The sequence below is a fragment of the Drosophila navojoa genome, chromosome 5, assembly GCF_054131105.1.
Source record: "Drosophila navojoa isolate 15081-1374.11 chromosome 5, UAZ_NAV_1.0, whole genome shotgun sequence".
In the NCBI taxonomy this organism is placed as follows: domain Eukaryota; kingdom Metazoa; phylum Arthropoda; class Insecta; order Diptera; family Drosophilidae; genus Drosophila; species Drosophila navojoa.
The window spans coordinates 2,277,704-2,299,494 of NC_142893.1; the positions used below are offsets into that span (position 1 = coordinate 2,277,704).

A 21,791-nucleotide genomic window follows, 5' to 3' on the forward strand; every position below is an offset into this window, starting at 1 on the left:
ACTGTCTTTTACTTGGGCGTATTTGGGTTCCATATTGTTAACTAAGTGAAAACAAACAAAGTTGGAATGTCTTTCTTTCTTTATAATTATTTACAAGGATCGCACCTTATATAACGCATTAACATTTACATAATTTGTGTAATGCATATTATTTAAATATATATAATATATTATATATATATAAATTGATCTTTTTTTGCATTTTCTTATTTTGTTTAAACATTTAGATTTCTTGTAGCAGTAGCAAACATTGAAAATATTAATTTAAACTTTACTTTACATACAATTATTATTGTTCTCTCCTCGTTTAGCTTTAGATTAGTGCAAAGTTTTCATGTAGAAAGTGTTCGAATTAGATAAGCTTTATATATTAAGGTTTTCTTTTGTTTTTATATTTATTTTTTGCTAACTCGAACTTTTGCTTTTTTTATAAACTCGCGATATCTAGGCAACATTTATAAATAGAATACTTTTGTTTGGGTTTTATATAGTTTGTTTTCCGGCGGAAATTTCATTGCATCTTTTGTTTTGCGACTCCTTTTACACTTATTAATCAAATATTAGTTAAAATTGTTAGTTTTAGTCGGGCTTGCAATCAATTGTTAGTTACAGATATTAAAAAAAAAAGGAAAAGAAAAATCAAGGTAAATTGTTTAAACACATCTTTGTGAATGAAGAAGAAACATATGTAAATCAATATTTATTTATATGTATTATTAATAATGTTGTAGCTACTATAAACAAAATTAAACTTTCGGCTTGATTTTAGTGACAATGCGTGTTAAGGTTCATCATTTTTTTTGTATGTGTGTGTTTACTATAAAATATATCATTCAGTTATAGTTTACATATTTTTGCATTAACAAAACAAGGCCAAAAGAAAACAAACAAAAGAAAGAAAGTGTAACAAACAAAAAAATACTGTTTAAAACTGAAGCAAGTATTGTAAATACAAATTAGAAACTTTTTTGATACAGTTTTAGTTTTGTGAGGGGCGGAGGCAAACGCGATATGAACAAAAAACATTTGGAAATTTTGTTTTGCTTCTCTTACGCGCGATTAACATTATTTAAAACTTTTTTTTGGGGGTTTTCTTTGTCGAAAATAAGTTGAACTTGGGAAACGGAATTCAGCGAACGCGTAACATAAATAACAACAATAATTATATAACAATGACTAAATTAATTTATAGTTAACTATTAATTGTTTGCGTGGTTTACTGTTGTTGTTGTTCCTTTTATCTTTAACTTATTGTTTCTTTTTTTTTTAGTTATGAGCAGATTAGAATTTTTTCTTGATTTGTTTTGGGAAGCAGACAGCGTTTTCTCTTTTTTGTGTGTGTGTCTGTGTGTTAGCTGTTGCTGTGAATACAATTTGCATATTCAGTAAATTGTTGATCTTCTTTTGAATTTATATATTTATTGTTGTGTGGCTGTGTATGGGCGTGCGGGGTTATGTGGGCGTGTGCGAAGTAGAGGCACGTGCGTTGCCTTCTTAAAGCTTGGTTTGCTCAACCATATCGATGTTCACCTTGTAGAACACATACGGATAGTATTCAGATTGGCCAAAGCCCAAGCCGGGTATATCCACATTCTGTTTGAGAAATGAAAATTTCAATATTTGCATAAATTATTCAGTTTGAACGACTCACATCAGCACTGTTCACATTTCCGCCAGCGGATGCACCATCCAAGTGGCCATACAGCTGATTGAGCACATCACGCAAGCGCTTGACGCTCTTCTTATTGGGCTCAATCAATATGGCCTGGAAGTTAACAGGCAGGCCGTACCTATGAAGAAAGTAAAACAGATTATAATACTATATAGTGATAATGTGATATGGGATATAGGATGAATAATGGTATATGATGATGATTTACTTATGATGTATAAAATATATTCTACAACAAATTTGTCACATGAGATTCTGGGCATGAAAAATCCGAAAAGATGATATTTTCTTTGACTTGAGAAACTCATTTCTCAATCTCTCAATATATTGAAAAGTCTTCTGTGAGATTCATTGTCTACCTCAGCACAGATTCCACGAAAACGCGCAGCGCTTTGACGTGTATCAAGGCGCAGAAAGCCTCGCTGAAGTTCACCTTCAGCCAGCGCACCAGAGGGCCCTATTGGGAGTGTATACGATAGTTAATCATATTTAATAGAGCCTCTACTTTGACACCACTTACAAACTGCTTCTTCTTATCGGTCATTAGCTTGGTCATCTCGTTCTTGCCCGCTGCCAGCTCCTCCTCGTTGTAAACGAAATCACGCACAATAAATTTACGTTCACGAGCATGAAGCTTGAACTCCTCGGTGACCTTCTTGAAGAGCGTCACATTGAAGAGGCAGTAGTCGGGATCCTCCTTGATGAGCTGAGATGAGCGTGGCACAATCATTTTCGTAATCATCTCATAGTTGGCCAACCAATCATTAGCCATGGCCCTGAAATAAAACAATAGCACAGATGACATAAGAGCGTTATACAAAGCTTATAGAGAGACGGGAGTACACCCCTTTCCAAACTTACTTTGGCACAATGACAAGCAGCGTGGTCAGGTACTCCGAATCCAGTATGAAGTGCTCCTTCTTGACCAAATCCGCCAGATTGCGTGTCAGCAAACTGCCACTGTATATATAACAAATTAAAAATTGTGGTTAGGGTATGCGTGAGTCGAGTCACTTTCATTATGATTAACGACATACGTTTTCTTCTTTTCCAGATTCTGCAGATTGCCCTTCAGATTGTTGTAGGCCTGCGATTTGGTCTTCAAGTCGCCATCGATTTGACCGATTTGTTTCGATATGATATCGGCTATATTGCGCAGCGATTGTTTGATCGGATACTTGGCCATATCCCATTGGAAACGCGTTAAATACTGCGGTAGTTCGGCTAGATTTCGAAATAAAATGGATTAGTATTGCGAATTGATAAAACATTTGAATTTCTTTTTTTATTTTACTGGCAAATAACTAGTACAAAATAAATAAAATAAGTTTCAAAAGTAAATAAAATATGATATATTGCTGTAATATTGAAAAAATAAACTAGAGTTTTTGCAACATTTTCATTTTGTACAAAAACAAATTGAGTTAGTATTTAACAAACAAAAATTAAATTAATAAATATTGCACTTAGTATATTTAGATTAGATAAAGTTTAAAAGTTTATAATCACAAATACAAAAGACACACACATACATACATACACACACACACACACATTTATATATATATATATATATATATATTTACATACATAAATATATACAAAAAGGCAAACAAAGTCAAAAACATATTTACAACTTTTAGTTTAACACTTTGTTAATTAGCTATATATAAAACCTAAATATAAAACGTGCAATTAGCAGTTTGTTAAACATGCGACAAAATAAATCAAGTTAATTTATAACAGCGTGTATAACAGCTATTGCTTCGAACTGGAAAAAGTGATAGCCAAGACACACAATCAAGTGGCTACGGTTTGAAACTTTGCTAATATAAGCAGCGTTGAGCGGATTGAGCTGCTGATCTGTTATATGAGCTTTGTACAGGATATTGATCTGTTGAAAAAATAGACTCAGCTGTTAAGAGGAATTTTTTAGGAATATAAATATATATAGGATAAAGGAAATCATTGGGGCAGTCTTAATAACGCAATTTAGAGTATATGCAAAATATAAAATATATCAATTAATTTCCTGAAAAATGTAAGAATATCTTTATTTAACCTAACTATAGCTGGAATTGACTAAATTTAGTAATTCTAACTGACTAAACCTAAACCTAACAACTCCTCTCTACGATTAATTAACACTTAATTATCGTTAATTATGTACAATCAACAAAAATGCAAATGACAAAAACGAGTAAAGAATTATATGCACTACGATTACTAGAGGTGGGGTGGGGAGAGACAGCAAGGTAGTTGCTAACTGGAAAAATAACTATAAACTATAAATGTGTATTATTATTAAAATTAGAAGGAATAACAAAATACCTTTCGTAACGGCACAAAATGTTTTTTGTATTATGTTTTTATAGCTTGTTGTGTTTGTCTAGTGTAGGTAAAAGTAAATAAGCTAAAGCTTTAGACACTTAAAAGCAACTTAAAATCAAATTGTAAAAATATATAAAAAAGAAAAATAAATAAATATAAATACAATTTCACAAAAATTCTCTCTGTATGTGTACATCTGTGTGTGTGTGTGTGTAAGTGTGTGTTGGTGTTAATATAGAGCTTAATGGAAATCGGCGTTAATCGTGGCTATGAATTGCGCAGCAGAACAACATTTTTTGGTGAGCAGTACACTGAAAAAACAACATATTCGCTTTTACACTGTTACAAATCCTTAAATATATAATTCGTGTATTTATATATATTTATATAATAATGTATAAACAAAATAAAGAGAAAGAGATAGACAGAAAGAGAGAGAGATATACAGAGTAAAGACATTGGACTTTCTGTCATAACTGATACGCGCGCTTGTATAACACTTATGCCGTATAACAGTTAACCAATTGCACAATCATAATTCAAGCGAGCGCTAGACATGTGTTGATCAGTTGATATATCATATATTTATATATACTTATATATATATAAGTGGTATACATAGGTGGCAAAGAGGAGAAGGTAACATCAAGTGGTTCCTCAAAAGAAAGGAAAATAAATGTAAAACCAAAATTAAATGGAAACAACAACAAAAGAAGTGTAGGCAAAGGAAGAGAAACGATAAAGACAGAGGCAGAGGTCCAACGGGCCATTTGGCATGGCCAGGTATGCTAACCTGGACTGAGTGGAAATTCGGGCGGCTCAGCTGCATGATCCGTGTCTGGACTGGAACGACCCTGGCTACTACTGCCACAACAACTACTCACTGGTGACGATCTATGTGTTGTAGTTAAATTAAATCCATTGTTTATATTTAATTGAGACGTTGTAGAACGTTTGCTATAAATTTGATCGGCAAGAGAATTGAAGAAAGAGCGATAACTAGAGCGCGGTGTGGGCGATGTCTGATGCCAAAATGTAATTGGTTTGCTTTGTGGCTGTGGCTGTGACTGTGGCTGTGTCTGTATCGGTAGCTGTGTGGATGTCTGTGTGCTGTGTATAACAGTGCGTGTGTGTTGGTGTGTGAGTGAGTGAGTGAGTGAGTGGGTGGTGGGTGGTTTAATGAGTGGGTGATTGATTTAAAAAAAGAAATATATTATTATTGCAATTTATTTGTTTCGAAACTTTTTGCTTAATGAAATCAAACATTTATGCATGAGACTAAGAGAGAGACAGAGAAAGAGAGAGCAAGAGAGAGAGAGAGCGAGAAAGAGAGCGCGCAAGCAAAGCGGGTGCACAGTTTGTCTGTTGTTCATACATTTTTTTTTACAGTGTATTCTTTTCTTTCAGTGTATTTGTGTGGCATGACTGTAGCTCTGTTTGGGTTTTAATGACTGCGTGGAGTTTGGGCAAAGTTTTTTCAGTTTCTTTTTTTTTGTTTTTTGTGCTTTTTTTGGCAACTGTTCTACAGATAATTGTTGATAAAAAGGATACCTGCACTTCTTAGAGTTACGCTTCGGCTTATTGAACCACCAGTCGAATGTTTCGGATAATGAGGAGGCGCTAGTCGGACTCTTTGGATCATCCAAATCCTCCGCATCCTCCGTATCCGTATCGCATATCGACTTTTCTGTTGGCGATTGTAATGGCGATTGTTGTTGTTGTTGCTGTTGCTGCTGCTGCTGATGCTGCTGCTGCGCTGGCATTTGAAATTGACTGCTGCTGCTACGAAAGCTCAGCTTGTTATTGTTTATGCTGCAAGTGTTGTTATTTAGCTTTTTGCTATTAGAGCGCGACATGCTTTGCACCGAACTGCTGCCCGTTGGCGCCGACGTTGAGAAATAGGCCGAGGAGCAAATTGTCGATGCCGAACTGGCCTTGGCATCGGCAACAGTTGCTGCCGTTACGGCCGTCGCACTGCCCGGCGTGCTGCTGCCCGTTGCTATGGCCGTCACCGTGTTGATCGCACAGCGCGTGGCATTCAACATCGAGGAGGCTGTCTGGGTATAGCAATCGTCGGCCATCAATGTGCTCGCCGTGGCGCTGGCACTGGGCGGGGCAAACACGCTGCTGCTGTTGCTGAGCAGCCCATAGCACTCGTCGCAGGCACAGCCCGATGGCGGTATCACAAAATCAAAATCACGCTCCGACTCATCATGGGTTAGGGACAAATTGTTCAGGCTGCCGCCGCTGGCGCCGCTCACCTGGCACGCCGAGCAGCTGGCTCTGGCTGATGTCGAGGCGGAGGCATAGGCAGAGGCTGTGGCTGGAACGTTGGCGGAGGCGGAGGCGAAGGCGGAGGAGGCGTGCGCTGCATGCATATTGGTATTGGTAGTGGTAGTAGTAGTAGTAGTAGTAGTTGCTGTTGTTGTTGTTGTTGCTGCTGTTGTCGATTTGTTGCTGTTGGATTTACCCTTGAGATCCGCGGGCAGCTGCGGCAGATACTGATGATGATGATTGTGGTGGTTGTTATGGTGGTGTAGCGGATTGTTTTGGTGGTGCGTGTGCTGGTGTTTACGCTGATGGCGCAGGCTCAAATGCTTCAGACGCTGGTGATGTCGACACGGCATGCTCTCGTCAGGTGGGCCAGGACCTTCGGCAGGTAACAGGAACAGGAGCGAGTTGCAGTTGCAGTTGATATCAACATTTTCAGGAGTTGTTTTTTAGGCATTTTTTGTTGTTGTTTTTTTTTTCAGTTTTGTTTTGGACAAAGTTTGTAAAAACAATAAACATTTTTGGAACATGAACTTAAAAGCTATAGCTATAGCATACAAATCGAGGTTGTCTTTCAAATAGGCCTATATCGTATGCAGAGTCGATCAAAATAGCGATTTATACCCTATGTACCCAAATAATCGATTCCTTTTTTTTGTTTGTTTTTCTTTTTTATGAAACAAAAGCCAAAAAAAAAGGTAACAAACTAAAACATAAAAGTAAAATTTGTATATATATACTATATAGAATATATATATATACGAAATAAATTAAGAAATGAACTGAAGAATTGAAAAATTATAATAATTTTGGAATATATATTATGTATATAGCTCGTATACATATAATATATATATATAAACTCATACTATATGTGGATAGTTGACCAATTCATAAATCGAAAATAAATAAAAGATATATATATATAGATGCACATAATATCATGAACAACAGTGGAAAGAGAAATATTTATGGCAAATGCTTTCTCTCGTTTTTCTTGTCTTTTCAAATTTTCTTTACTTGGCGCTTAAATTTGTAACCAAATTAAATCAAATTTTGTTGCACAGTGTAAAAGCGTTATATTATTTTTATACAAATTTGTTTTCAATGTGAATGCCTGATAAAAAGCGAGTTGGACATGTGAATGGCAAAACACTTACACAAGGACACACACACACACGCACACACACATATATATATATATTTAGAGATAAAGAGACACAGTGAGAGATGAGACTTTTCATTGTTATACAAAATTTACAGTTTATTATTATTAAAATTAGAAATGATGGAGACGAGCGCACAGAAAAACAATTAATGCAAATGAAAATAGACGCAAACACACACACACACACACACGCACGCACACACATACAGTAGCACAATACTAATTGTTATACGGTATATAACAGTTTAGTCAATTCACATTTTGCATGTAAGACGCACGCACTTAAATTAAGTAAATCAAAGCAAATCAAAGGAAAAATGTAAATAAAAATTTGGAAAGAGAAAAACTCAAAAAGAAAAAGAAAATTCGCGCTTTTCTTTAAGAGATATACATATATTTTTTAATAACCAAAATATATTTTTATGTATTATGATGTTTTTTTTTTTTTTTTTTTTAAATTTTCTTTAGATTTTCTATTGGAATTTTCTAAAACTTTTTTATATTTTATACTTCTTGCAAAGTTAAAAAACTTGTTTTCCTTTTAATGATTTAAAAGCTAATCTGAATTCAAATTTAGTTGAAAAAAAAAAATTATTTAAAAATATTTTATAAAAACAATAAAATGAATTTACAACAATATTTAAGTCATTTTTGTAAAATATACAAAGTGTATTTTTTTTTTTCTTGGATAAACAGCTCAGCGAGAGAGAGAGAGAGGGAGTTTTAGCGCTTAGTATATGTAGTATAACACCTCTTTTCTTGACGACCTTTTTGCAAGTTGAGTGTGTGTGTGTGCAGGTGTATGTATTGGGGTGTGTGTGTGTGTGTCTATGTCTTTATTGTTGACTACTGGTAAATATATATGTTTATACATATATATTCCAGATAGATTTAGATAGATTTGTATGTGAAGTGCATGTGGATTTTGGGTATAGTTATTTGAGAGGGGCAAATGTACAACAAACGCAACACAAAACAGGAACAGAACGTTGCAGTCGGGCGCAACCGACTGCATAATACTCGTTCACGTTGCTTCAATTGGCTAAAATTCAGTCAGAATATATAAATAGTCATATTTTATGAAGTTCTTCTAAAATTTTACTTTTAAATTTTAATTGTATTACTGAAAAACTAAAGCAGATGTAAGAGATGTTCCCGAATTGCCCTACTGTCGTATAAATATATATCAATCACACATCTTAATTCAAATTATGAAACTACTATACTATACAAAATGTATCTCTAACCCAATTTACAGCGACTTACTACAGACATGTCTATATAGGAGTATATTCATTCATATAAAATTTCATCATAGCAGCACAATCGGACATTGCACAAAAATATTCAAATATACTCACTTTTCACGACGTGAACGAGTATAACAAACAACGAAAATTTCTCTTGACTTTATATATTCCTTTAGTTTATCTTGTTTCAAATTTAGTTCCATTGTTGTTTACTAAATATATATAAAAACACTTTTAAAATTTCTTATTTTCTTTTCTTTTTTTTTTGTGATGATTTGTGCGCATGAGTTTTAACATAATAAAAATAAACTCAGAATATAAATAAAAATAAAAATAAATAAATTAAATAAAATGAAAAATAATAATAATAAAGTATATTAAAAAAAATTAAGAAATAGAAAAAATATATATTAAAAAAAAAAAAAAAATAGATAACTTTAAGTTTCAGCTAAACATTTTTTTGGCTGAAAAACGAGTATCGATATATATAAAATTGGATTTGCTGAGGCTCTGTTAGTCAAATTGTCAGAAGACAGATATATATAGACATATATACATACACATACATGTATATGTACGTATATATGCATATATATAGATAATACTCTCGTATCCTTTTTGTATTTAGCAAAATTTTGGCTGATACTCAAGTCGAACAGGCTATATATATATATATATATATATATATATATATATATATATATATATATATATATATATATGGATAAATATATAGAAAAAGGAGGTATGTGTACTTAATGTATATAACGGGCTTTAAACGTAGTTGTTGTTGTTGTTGTTAGTAATAGAAGAGACAATAATACGACTAGATATTTCTTGATATATCTGAGCATTCCGTTTCACAAAAATAATTAGCTAGAAAAACATCTTAACTAAATCAAATAAACAATAGATATATAGAGAGTTGGTTCAGCTAAACTGTTAACTAAATCTAAGCTAAGCTAATATAAATTTCTATGTATGCATATTGATGATCGATATTACACAACTAGCACTTACTGTTGTTGGCCAGCAAATTCTCATGCAGCTTATCCCGCTGATCCTCCAGCACCTCGCCCAGGTACAGGGCCACCTTGCGCGTGATTTGCTCCACGTACGTATCCAATTTGCCCAGATCATCGGACAGGCCAACCAACTGATCCAGTGTGCCCACCTAAAAGAGCCGTATGCATTGATATCTTTGAAAATTACAGGGTATACCACAGAGTACTAATCACCTTCAAGTCGGGTATATGGAACTTGTAGTTATTGCATAGATTATGTTGCTTGCTGGTTAAGTTGTTCATCGTGTCGAAGGTTTGCTGGCACGTCTTGTCGCCAGGCGCTGAGATAATCCAATATTCGGACATTGTTAAATAGCTGCAAATATATATAAAATATATATTATAGATGATACATAGAAATAGCTAGAGATATATTCGATTTGGTTTGGGTAGTATAATGCATTCACATTTCCTTAAAAATTCCTGTGCACACACAAAACGTGTTCATAAATAAATTCCATTATGTAATTTGAGTTGCTATCGATTCAATGTACATAGTATGCATGGATATGTGTAATTTATATATAGCTACATATTATATATGGCCTTGTAAAAGTCAAACAAACACTGGTTAAACACGCATTAAATTTTAATTATTGACCTCGAGAGCGTGGGTCAGCCGAACATTTAGATGCGATCGACCCGCAATATGCAATTCATTGCCAAGCTATATACAATATATCCGTGTGTCGGTGTGTGTGTGTGTGTGTGTGTGTGTGTGTGTGTGTGTGTGACTGCATGTTGTGCGCGTGTATATTACAGTGGTCCTTTTTTTTTCTTCTATTTTTTTGGGGATGGTATCGCCAGCTAGACAACAAAGCGCAGACAGTTGGCGCCAGGCAGACTTGTGTCCTGTATATCGACTCGTCAACATGGCGTATACGCAATATGTGCGCATTGAATACAGTGAATGCTCTAATGCAGGAATATGGGTTCGAGAGTTACATAGATTATGAATCTGTTGTGCCATAAGCTGGAAATGTTATTCAAATGATTTGCAAGTGTAATTATATAATTATGGAAAACGTTGCGTATACGCAATGTATGCGCATTTAATGTAGTGCGCTCTCGTTTAAGTCGATATAATAATAAAATTATTCTAAAATATTTTTAATGTATTTTGCATATATTCAAAAAAGTTAAATCCTTTACATATATATACTTTTTCTTCAACTTAAAAATAAATAGTATAAATATTTCCGTAAAAAGAATCAAATTCTATATAAATATTTTGGTAATTCCATATATTTTACATTTCTTTTAGATCAACTTGTTCAAGCCACTTTTCATTGTAATTTTAGGCGTTATCTTGTAGTGCTAACACCGTTCACTTTAGCGAGTATTCACAGTTTTATTGTTGTCTACAACTTACGATTCTAACACTGTTTACGCTTCAACAATATAGTCAAGAACTGCTCAACTCGTATGCGCTGCAGCTTTTTAGGCATAGTTTCTCTTTGTTTCTCTTTAATCAGTTAATCTGATGGAGCAAAACTTTAATATCTGGCGAATATTTGTATAAAGGCGGGCCACGCGGTGCGACGAGAAATTATGGAAAAAAATTCGTGCGCACTCAGCGAAGGTTCAATGCGAAATGAGCGCTGGAAATGGCACTGGAGCTGGAGCTGAACGTCGCAGCTGAAATCGCCGTTGGCGCCGCAGTTGCTGCTGCTGACGCTGACGCTAACGCTGCCGCAGCCGTTGCCGTTGCCGCTGCGGCTGCTGATGTTTGACTGCCATATGGAATAATGCTTGCCACCGAAATTTTGTGTTGGTGCCGCAAAGGCGCAGCCATGAAGGAATCGATGACGAAGCGGCGACACGCAAACCGCCTTCTTCAATTTAGTAAGTGTCGTTGTTGCTCTCTGTGTTGCTGTTGTTGTTGTTGCTGCTGTCCGCAGTAAGGTCAGTTTGCGTATGAGTAATCATCGCAAGAGATACAAATCTAACTTTGGTCAATTTCATTTTAGTGGTAGTCACTATTATTACATAACTTTATCATGGCCTTCCAAGAGCACCAAACAACAACAATATAAGAACTATAGACATATGTTTGCAGTTATGTAGAAAACAAACATCAACTAATACCCTGTACTATTCAAAGGATCTGATATTCATGCGTGCTTAATTGAAATTATGAGAATCTCAAAGAAAGGCATTAATAGGCAGAGGAAAAGAGAGTAAAAAATGTACTGATATAAGATCTAATAGAAACATGGGACAAGAGAGATAGCAGAGCAAGAGAGATAGCATATGTGAGAGAGTGAGAGATAAAAAGAGAAAGCAGAGACAGTGAGATAAGGGATTATAAAAATTAGAGCGTCGAATACAGCTAAAACAATGGAGATAAAGAAAAATTATACTTAAGGAAAGTATTATAGAAAAAATATAGAAAATCAAATAGTAGACTCGATCTAAAACGAACATTGTAAAAATATGTATATTCAATTTATAATGTAGACTGCTAGTCAGTTAGAACCATTAGAAGCTGTTACAGGGTATGCGAAAATAAACAAAATGACAACAAAATCGAGCGCTGACCATCCCCAATAATGACTGCTGCCGCCCCGCCATAACTAACCATGCTTATCATCAACCCCAACGTTAACAACAACCACACCAATAGCAACAACAGTAATAATAACAACAAGGACAAAATTCAAGGCAGTGCATTGTCCTCAACCAGGAAACAAATGAGAGCCTGGCAACCGTTGGAAGTGGAAGAAACAACTACAACAAAGCCGTGTCTATTTTTAGCACCGAAATCTAAATTGCTTTCGTACAAATCACTAAGCCGAGCCGCCTGGAGGGAGGCAGTTATGCCACCATGAACATAACTAAATATATACATACACATGTACATGCATAAGTACATATCTGTGTATATACATACATGTATTCAATTCCATGTTTGCCGCGGGTCAAGCGTGACGCATTCAGGCAAATTAATACAAATGCAATTGCATTAAACAATAGTTAGCTTTAAGAATATTTTCATTCATTTCGTAGTGCTCCCACAGCTAATTATATAAAAACGAACTTAAAAAGGCAAAGGCAACTACATAAATTGGCAACACTGTTTGCCAGTTATAAACTCCAACTGTAAACAGGCGTAAATGATGTTGACATAAAAGAGCGAAGAGCGAAGAGCGAAGAGCATGGCGCCAGTCAGACTGGATAACGGCTGGCACAAATTTAGTGGGTGAGAAGGTGGAGGAGATAGCAAGGCGAATCGGTCTGCGGAGAGAAGCGTTCAGCTACAAAGGACGCGACACACAGGAAATTGCAGCGTTCGCCGATGACGAAAACAAAAATAGCGACTAGAATAACGGCGATGATGTTAATGGCGGACACGCACATATGTATATACATATATATATATATACGAGTTGTAAATGTGTATATGTATGTACAAAGGCAGCGGGCGAGCGGGCAAATTAATTAATAATAATGTAAGCTGTCAGCCGGAGAAAAACAGAAATGGAGCGAGAGAGAGTAAGAGAGAAGCCTGCTGTTAAGTCTTTAAAGTGTGTTAACCTAGCAGCTGTTTTTTTAATTATTTGTGTTTTTGGTCAGCTGCTGACATTTGTGTTTTATTGCCTGGGCAAAACAAAAAAAAAAATTAAAAACGCAGAAGCGTGTTTAACTTTTCGTTTCAAGTTTATATCTGGTCAGCCGCGTCAAGGTCCTTGCGGCACGCAATATTACTATTTAGTGTAGTCCTTGTCCAAACAAACATAAAAAGTTTATGCATGTGTGGCCAGACAGCAGTGTGAAAGGAAATACGGAAGAATTCATAAATTTAATGAATTGTGCCATGTTGAAATGTTTTTTGTAAATTAAACAGCTTGATATTTTGTTTACGCAGAGTGTGTGTGAGAGAGAGAGAGAGAGAGAGAGCAGGTCAAAGGAGAGACCAGTATTCAGCAACGGAGCGAACATTTTAAAGAGAGTGAGAACGATAACGCACAGAGACAACAATTCCCCACAGCTCGATACAAACACACACGCACACACACACAGCGGTGGTGGGTTTGCCGCACAGTCAGCTGTTCGTGACAGTCACATGACAGCTATTCGATCGATATTTTCATTTTCTCACGGGTTTTGCTGCTCAAATAACCAAAACAACTAATCATTTGCTAACATATTTTATATCATAGAGCGAATGCCATAGCCCGCCAATTCATTGTAAGGGCACACGCATGATAAATCCGAGGGCATGCAGGGAGGCTACGGTTTTTCAGGGTCATTTTATTTGCGCACATATACACAATCATATTTGATTTTGTCTTAGCAGAAAATTGACTATTGGGCACTTGCAGAGCTTGCTTACTCCCATTACACTGTGCAACATTTGATAACAGGTCAGCAGACCTGGTATAACTTTTTTTCATGCGCGCAATTTGCTGCGTTGTCGCTTTGCACACGCACTTAATCGAGTTACACTTACATTTAAAGCGGCACTAACACACGTCGAAGTCGTTGTTGATTATTAAACACACAGTTTTTATTGTGCGCTGAAATTGTTTTTAATAAAAATCAAGCAACACAACCGCACTACCCACAATGCACGTACGAAACGGAGCACAAGACTCTGGTAGAAACTCAACACAAAAATGACAATTCACAATTTCGCATAAGATTCACGTGATAAGTGGCGATGACGATATGTGTGCATATATCGATTGAAGCTAGGGTGTACACACTGTCTACGAAACAGCTGTTCACTGCGACAGTTCATGTGTACACACTGCCCTTGTCGGTCTCTATGTAGGCGCCCATAAACTACGTGCCTAATTATTAAAAGTTTAGTTTAGTTAATCCTATTATTTGGCACAATTAAGTTCATACTAGCATACCAAAATTTGTAAGTGAATGTGAATGTTAAATATCTAGTGTACACAGCTAAGGGATATTTCGTATACTTCAGTTATGAATTTTGAACAGAATTTCTGACAATTTAAAGCCTTAAAAATTTAGAAAAAATAGACTGTGTGGGTGTTTGTTATTAAACAATAGTAAGTTTAAATATAAGCTACGGCAACAAATGACGATATTTGCTATATCTATATATAAAGGCTGTTTCCACACTTATTTTGTTTGGCAGCTTTTGTGACATTTCAAATTCATTACATTTGTTTCATAATACAATTACATTTCACATAACAAAAGGCACACGTGCTTCCTCTATGTACGTACATATGTATGTACATTAGCCTTAGTAAGTGCAAAACCTTTACCCCGTAGCTACAAATGTGCAAAAACAAAAGAAGTTAACGATGACTCAAGCATTTCGGTAGAATGAAAAAAACAAGCGAATGATTTGTGTACACAAACGGATGCGCAACAATTCCCAAATTCCATTCCCCTTCCAGTGAGCAGCACTTTCCAATTAGACTGTTTACACTCATCTCCAGTGGCGGCTGCTAAAAATAAATCATGCCAATTGTATGCGGCTCTTCCTCATTGCGTAAACAGCACTACGTTTGCATTGCATTTCCATAACATTGAACTCTAACACCGACACTTAATTTAAATGGAACCTAAATACAACAATTGTCGTACAATATGCCTTTATCCATTAACCAACAGTCAACAGCTTTCATCAAGTTGTGGCTTATCGCCTCCGGACGATAGGTTTGCCAATTGTTCGCGCACCGCCTTTGATCTTATCAACTCAGTTCGAAGTCCAATTACTCCTAGTAAATATGCAATATATTAGCTATTCCAGGGTATTCAGCTAGTGCGGCATTACGTATCGGAGAGTGAAGCAGATGGCATTGGCTTACAAAGCTTATTCTCCGTTATTCGCTCTGTGCATTTGTTTGCTGCCAACGTCGCTGCCGCTGTCGACGTTAACGTATTTCCAACGATCAGTCGCTGCTGCCGCTGCCGCTGTTTCTGCTCTTCTTGGCGCTGTTCAGTCTGCAAAGAGATTCGCTTGAGTGTGCAACGCGTCGCGCACGTAAACAACAAGGTTTCGGCAATAAAATAAAACGTTAAAAGTGAAAACAGACGAAATCGAAAGAGAAAAATTCAAAACTATTTCGGCATTCGAATATTTGTGGCAGGTGCTAACAGTAACGGTAAACCTGGCACAATTCGGTGCTCATTATACAATATTAACCGTTAGAGAGCGACCCACATTGATTCCCAATCAGTCAAAAAATACAACTTGACCCAGTCCTAAAAAAAAGAGAGAATATGAAAATTTGAGTTTTTTCGTGTTATTTTAGCACATATAATCCAGACTTTTAGGGTGCTAACTAATATTTAGCAGGAATTTTTGAATATACCTATATTATATACATATGTATATACTTTTCATTTCTATGTGTTATTTTATTTATATTTTATTATGATTTCCCAATTTAATTTAGTTTGCGTTTTTCGTATCGATCCGGTTTTTAGATTGCTTCTTTGTTAAATTCGATATATAGAATATAGAAATGATACTACAAATATATCAAATATAATACAAAATATGTGTGTACATACCTGTATATGTAAAGGGAATCAGATTTTATAAAATGTAAATTTATCCCTAATTTTTTCCACACTATAGAAAGTATTCCTAATCTTAAAGGTTATTAAAAACCCATATATACTCAATTTATTCAGCTGACTCCTGATATCTATTTCATTTTTGTTTATTTAGAAACCTAATTTATACAATAAATCAAATAAATATATGGTACATATATCTCTGCAATAAAATACTCCCAAATTTAGTGACATCGTTCGTTGAAGACAATAAACTTTTCTAATCTGCATCGTCTGTAATTAATATGAACTCAACACATTTTAACATAATATTAATGTTAGGGCTGGGCCTGTTTAGTCTAGTTGTTGTTGCTGCTTCTGCTTCTGCTGCTGTCTCTGCCTCTGCCTCTGCCGCTCTTGCAGTTGGCTGAGTTCTCTTTAAAGTAAGGTTTGACTGCTTGGAGAAAGTTTCTTCGCCGTGAATTTTAGTGCTTCTGATGTTGTTGTTATTTATTTATTTTATGTTATTTTTTTTTGTTGCTGCTAGTTTTAGTTTCTTTAGGTATAATGCTCGTCTTTACCTCGCCCTCTCACTCGCACTCACACAGTTGCGTGTCTGAAAAGCTCAACGCAGCGAAAACGAAATCGGAACCAATGGGCTCCATGGTCGCAGCAACGCCGCAGTCAACGTCGCTGCGTTGCGTTGCTGTTTGCTCTTGCTCTTGCCGCACACGGCCAGAGCAGCTCGAGCGTGCAACAGGTGGCGCTCATGTGCGGTGACGGTTGTTGTTGATTTTAAGCGTTTTACCCCAACCCAAGCAATTTGTTCAGGTATTACAAGCAATATGCATAACTTAAAGACGATTTCTGATTGTCTGATTGCGCAGAATATCAAGAGGTGAAAGTTGTGATGGGCACAGCGTGGCATTTACAGCAAAATATACAAGTATAACATTTAACTGGGATCTCGGTCTCGTTGCAGCGCTCAGGACTATAAAGGATTTTCTACCATCTGTCAACGACCAATTAGAAATTTAATCAAGCCATGTCAAGCAATTGGCCCGAAAATGTTGGAATACGCGCGATTGAAGTGCTCTTCCCCTCGCAATATGTGGACCAAACGGAATTGGAACAGTTCGATGGCGCCTCCGCTGGCAAGTACACAATCGGTCTGGGCCAGGCGAAGATGGGCTTCTGTTCAGATCGCGAGGATGTCAACTCTCTGTGCTTAACGGTTGTCACGCGCCTGCTGGAACGCCATCATATCAAGCACACGGACATTGGAAGGCTGGAAGTGGGCACCGAAACAATAGTCGATAAATCGAAATCGGTGAAATCTGTACTGATGCAGCTATTTGCCACTAGCGGCAACACCGATATCGAAGGTATCGATACCACAAATGCTTGCTACGGCGGCACTGCAGCACTCTTTAATGCCTTAAATTGGATCGAATCGTCCAGCTGGGATGGACGCTACGCGCTAGCCGTATGCGCCGACATTGCCGTTTATGCCAAGGGTGCAGCCCGTCCCACAGGCGGCGCCGGCGCCATTGCCATGCTAGTGGGACCAAATGCGCCACTGATCATCGAGCGTGGCCTCCGCGCCACCCACATGGAGCATGCCTACGACTTCTACAAGCCCGACCTGAGCTCCGAGTACCCGACAGTCGACGGCAAGCTTTCCATACAGTGTTACCTCTCGGCACTGGACACTTGCTATCGGCTGTATCGCAAGAAATTCGAGAAGCTGCACCCTGAGCAACAGCCACTGGGTCTGCAGATCTTCGATGCTATCCTCTTCCACACGCCCTTCTGTAAATTGGTGCAGAAGTCCGTGGGTCGTCTGTGTTTCAATGACTTTTTGCTCAGCACCGAAGCGGAGCGCGTCCAAAAGTTTCCTGGCCTGGAGCGCTTCAACGAGGCCACACTGGAGGGCAGCTACTTCGACCGGGATGTGGAGAAGGCGTTCCTGACTCAGTCGGCGGAGCTGTTCGCCGCAAAGACCAAGAAATCCTTGCTGCTGGCCAACCAGGTGGGCAACATGTACACGCCGAGCGTCTACTCAGGTCTGGTCTCGCTGCTGATCAGCGAGCCGGCGGCTCAGTTAGTGGGCAAGCGCATTGGCGTCTTCTCCTATGGCTCCGGCCTGGCTGCCTCGATGTACTCCATTAAAGTGACTGAAGATGCGGCCACATTCGAGAAGTTTGTCTCGCAGCTGGATTATGTATTGCCGCTGCTGAACTCCAGAGAGAAGGTGGCTCCGGAAAAGTTCTCCGAGTTGATGGAGGTGAGGGAGAAGAATAATCACGCAGCGCCTTACACGCCAACGGGCAGCATCAGTGCTCTATTCCCGGGCACCTATTACCTTAAGGATGTGGATGCACTGCATCGGCGCAGCTATGAGCGCACACCCAATAACAATCTAACGAATGGAGTGCATTAGCCACAGGAGCAGGAGCAGCATCAGCAGCAGCAACTGAAGCCTAACTTGACAATAATCCTCAACTACTACTTCTAGCTGCTATATACTAACTATATACATCTAAATAAATCGGTTGTACATTTGGATTTCTTTCATTAATATTTATCTAATTATTTCTCTTTCGGTGAATACGGTCGTACCTATCTAATGCAATATTCATATTTATATTAGTTCTATGGCCTGGCTTACAATTTGTCACAAAGTCCGCTCTTATTTATATCATGCTCGAACTACTATTCTATTATCTTTATATCGATTTGCATAACAATGCTTAAAACACAAAATGTACACTAAAAAACCAAACAAAAAAAAAACAAATACATTTCAAATCGTATTTATACAAATTTTATGCATAGTCAAAAGCATATTCTGAACAATTTGTAAAGTGCAAATAAACAACAAATACAATACAATACATTTGTTCTTACTCATCTTGAAAATTGAATTGTAATGGAATTATAATTGCTTCGGAAGGATATGTCGACATTGCTGATCCTGTGTAGGTCCTCATAACGCAGTAAATTTGTAGAAGTTGACGCCTAAAATGAATTAGAAGCCAATTAGAATTATATTCGATTAACAAATAGTCAATAATGGGAGTTAAGTGGAAACACAAGTCGTATAAGAGGTTTCAAAACAGACTGCAGCTTTATAAATAACAAGTGAAAGTATCGAAAAATACACTCTTATGCGACTTGTTTATAAACGTTGATAGAATGTTAACAAGTGGTAAAGTATGATATATAGTGTATAAAAGACAATACAATTTACGGAGATTGTTCTTTCACTGAAAATATTTTATAATCTACTTCACTCTGTTCTCACAGTATATAGAGCATAAATAAACACTCAGATAAATACCATTAGGAATAACGCGTGTTTTGAATTGACTCTCCTTACGAAAGACGCCCAATTCGTTGTCCTTATCAAACAAATCCTGAAAGCAAGACGAGCTAGTAAATAAAACTTAACGTATTTAATATGCAGCAAGATTTACCTGAACGATGTAGCCATTATCATTGAATAGCGAGAGCTAAAGATTACAGTGAAATAGTAATATATAGCGAAGCACAATATGAAATATATAAACATAAGTCATTAAATTTCTATTACCTCCTTAACCGTAAATGTTATGGGAAAAGGATATCCGTCCACCCGGCGACTAACAAATGCCACAGCATAAGAGTATTCTCCATTGATTTTAGGTTCGATTGGTCGACGCCAGACCTGCAGAAGAAAATTAAAGCACACACTTCAATAATCACAACCATATAAATCATACATCATAGTTACCTCAATATTTTGTTTCATAAGCAATCGTTTACCCTGTATGCCCAAAGGATCCTGATTGACAGCAATCACATCACTACATAATAATATATATATCGTTATATTATAATGGTTCATGTGCTAATAAGTCGACTAACCGATTCTGTAATATCTCCTTAATTTCTGGTCGCACCTTGGCCAAGTCATTGGACATTATTAACGGCGCCGCCAGCACTGCCCAAATGGCCATTTGCAGTTTGCTCTGATCGTAGCTGAGGCCATAGTTGCCTAAAATCAACATATCCGGATCGTTCCAATGCCCTGGTCCGGCGTGTGGCTGCATGCTATCCTGATTTTTGGCAAAGTAGTCAACGATTTCCATAACAGACTCAAATGAATCGTCGATGTCATCCCAGTTTCGCCAGAGATTGCAATGGCGCTTCAATGAGTCAAAGTGAGGCTGTTCACCAAATTCTGATTGATAGGCAGGCCTGCACATAAGCTCACTTAATAATCAAGATCATACATATGTTAATCATATTATATACCAGCTGCACGAATAGACCATGGGTCTGCCCGTTTCATTCAGGAGTCGTCCGAATTCCGGATAGCCCGTTGCCATGTCGCTAACATTGGCATAGCATCCATCCAGCTTCACATAGTCCACATCCCAATTAGCAAAGGTTTCGGCATCGAGTGCCATGTGGTCGATCACACCTGGGTAGCCAGCACAGGTCTTCGTGCCAAAGTCCTGATACAGTCCAAACTTGAGTCCTTTGGCGTGTATCTACAATTATTGTGAGACTGGTTAGACAAAGCTACAGTTGGATTGCTTTAGCATACATGATCAGCCAGAACGTTGAGACCTCTGGGAAAACGTTTGCGATCTGGTACCAGCTTGTTTGTCTTGTTATCACGATTCCACTCCAGCCAGCAATCGTCTATGATAACATATTCATAGCCCACATCAGCATAGCCTTCCGAGACAAGTAGATCCGCATGGCGTCTGAATAATTTCTCACTATAAGGAAATGAGGAAAACTTGTTTTGGATTTGAGTAATTGATTGATTAATAGATTACCTTATGCACTCATCTGGAAACGTATCACAATCGGTAATGCAACGAAAGCGCTGCCAAGACATCCAACCCATGGGTGGCCTACAATGGATTTGGATAAATATGCGTGCAAATTTAAATCAAATGCGACTTACGTTAAAGCCAGTCCATTATCCAGTGCGGAGCCAGCGCGGAGCAACTGCAGCAACAGCAGCAGCAGCAATGGAACGTTCCTCATGCCAAACATACTCTAGTGCAATGCAGGCAATGCGTGCTGTCCAGCCCGCAGTAACGGTTTTATAGCTGTCTATCTGTAGATAACTGTTGTTTGCCAAACTGCTTCAGCAAAGAAACAAACTTGGCTGACAAGCGATAATTGTGAACTGTAGTAATTGAAGAGCATTCGAGTACACAGCTTGAACTGCGTATTCGAGTAGTTCGCACAGCAGGGAGACACAGCCGTGAGCTGTGTTGATGTTGCGACTGGAAAGACTCCTTATCATCAGCTGCAAGTTCAGGCGCTCAAGCGTTACAGGTTATCTTTCTCTTAGCCCCTAGCTGTTACACAAGCCAACAAAACATAGGTACGCTTACCAGTGCCCTTCCACAAAGCAGAATAAATTACACGAATATGCTACACTGTAACAAAAAATCAATTACCAAAACTAAAATATTCATTACACCTAATTTTAACTACACCAATAACTCAATTTTGTCGCGCAATGTACTTTTGTGCTCGCC

At 37.4% G+C, this 21,791-nt stretch overlaps 3 protein-coding genes across 10 annotated transcripts; 1 reads left to right on the forward strand and 2 right to left on the reverse strand.

The window, feature by feature from the left end:
• Positions 1 to 416: 416 nt before the first annotated feature.
• Positions 417 to 14,416, reverse strand: Vha44 (V-type proton ATPase subunit Vha44). Of its 4 annotated transcripts, none has more exons than XM_030382149.2 (11): positions 14,210 to 14,416; positions 9,931 to 10,072; positions 9,713 to 9,866; positions 5,555 to 6,653; positions 4,797 to 4,897; positions 2,710 to 2,896; positions 2,534 to 2,632; positions 2,193 to 2,448; positions 2,032 to 2,129; positions 1,652 to 1,790; positions 417 to 1,593 (listed from the first exon to the last, which is right to left on the reverse strand). In XM_030382149.2, exons 2-11 carry the CDS (start codon positions 10,060 to 10,062, stop codon positions 1,495 to 1,497), a joined length of 2,364 nt encoding a protein of 787 aa, XP_030238009.1. In that variant the 5' UTR covers positions 10,063 to 10,072; positions 14,210 to 14,416; the 3' UTR covers positions 417 to 1,494. The 4 variants fall into 4 exon arrangements, with proteins under 4 accessions (XP_030238009.1, XP_030238008.1, XP_089117647.1 ...); XM_030382148.2 differs by having other exon boundaries at positions 4,797 to 5,113; XM_089261521.1 differs by lacking the exon at positions 14,210 to 14,416 and adding an exon at positions 11,129 to 11,299 and having other exon boundaries at positions 4,797 to 5,113.
• A 55-nt stretch (positions 14,417 to 14,471) lies between these two features.
• Positions 14,472 to 19,137, forward strand: Hmgs (hydroxymethylglutaryl-CoA synthase). Of its 5 annotated transcripts, XM_089261523.1 has the most exons (3): positions 14,505 to 14,626; positions 14,690 to 14,777; positions 17,225 to 19,137. In XM_089261523.1, the coding sequence occupies exon 3, from the start codon at positions 17,288 to 17,290 to the stop codon at positions 18,683 to 18,685; it is 1,398 nt and encodes a 465-aa protein (XP_089117649.1). In that variant the 5' UTR covers positions 14,505 to 14,626; positions 14,690 to 14,777; positions 17,225 to 17,287; the 3' UTR covers positions 18,686 to 19,137. The 5 variants fall into 5 exon arrangements, with proteins under 5 accessions (XP_017960641.1, XP_089117649.1, XP_089117652.1 ...); XM_018105152.3 differs by lacking the exon at positions 14,690 to 14,777 and having other exon boundaries at positions 14,472 to 14,626; XM_089261526.1 differs by lacking the exons at positions 14,505 to 14,626; positions 14,690 to 14,777 and adding an exon at positions 14,854 to 15,133.
• On the reverse strand, positions 19,054 to 21,653 carry LOC108654087 (alpha-N-acetylgalactosaminidase). The gene is made up of 10 exons (XM_089261527.1): positions 21,206 to 21,653; positions 21,075 to 21,152; positions 20,837 to 21,014; positions 20,542 to 20,780; positions 20,152 to 20,484; positions 20,018 to 20,090; positions 19,838 to 19,951; positions 19,722 to 19,757; positions 19,586 to 19,661; positions 19,054 to 19,263 (listed from the first exon to the last, which is right to left on the reverse strand). The coding sequence occupies exons 1-10, from the start codon at positions 21,295 to 21,297 to the stop codon at positions 19,232 to 19,234; spliced, it is 1,251 nt and encodes a 416-aa protein (XP_089117653.1). The 5' UTR covers positions 21,298 to 21,653; the 3' UTR covers positions 19,054 to 19,231.
• Positions 21,654 to 21,791: the final 138 nt, after the last annotated feature.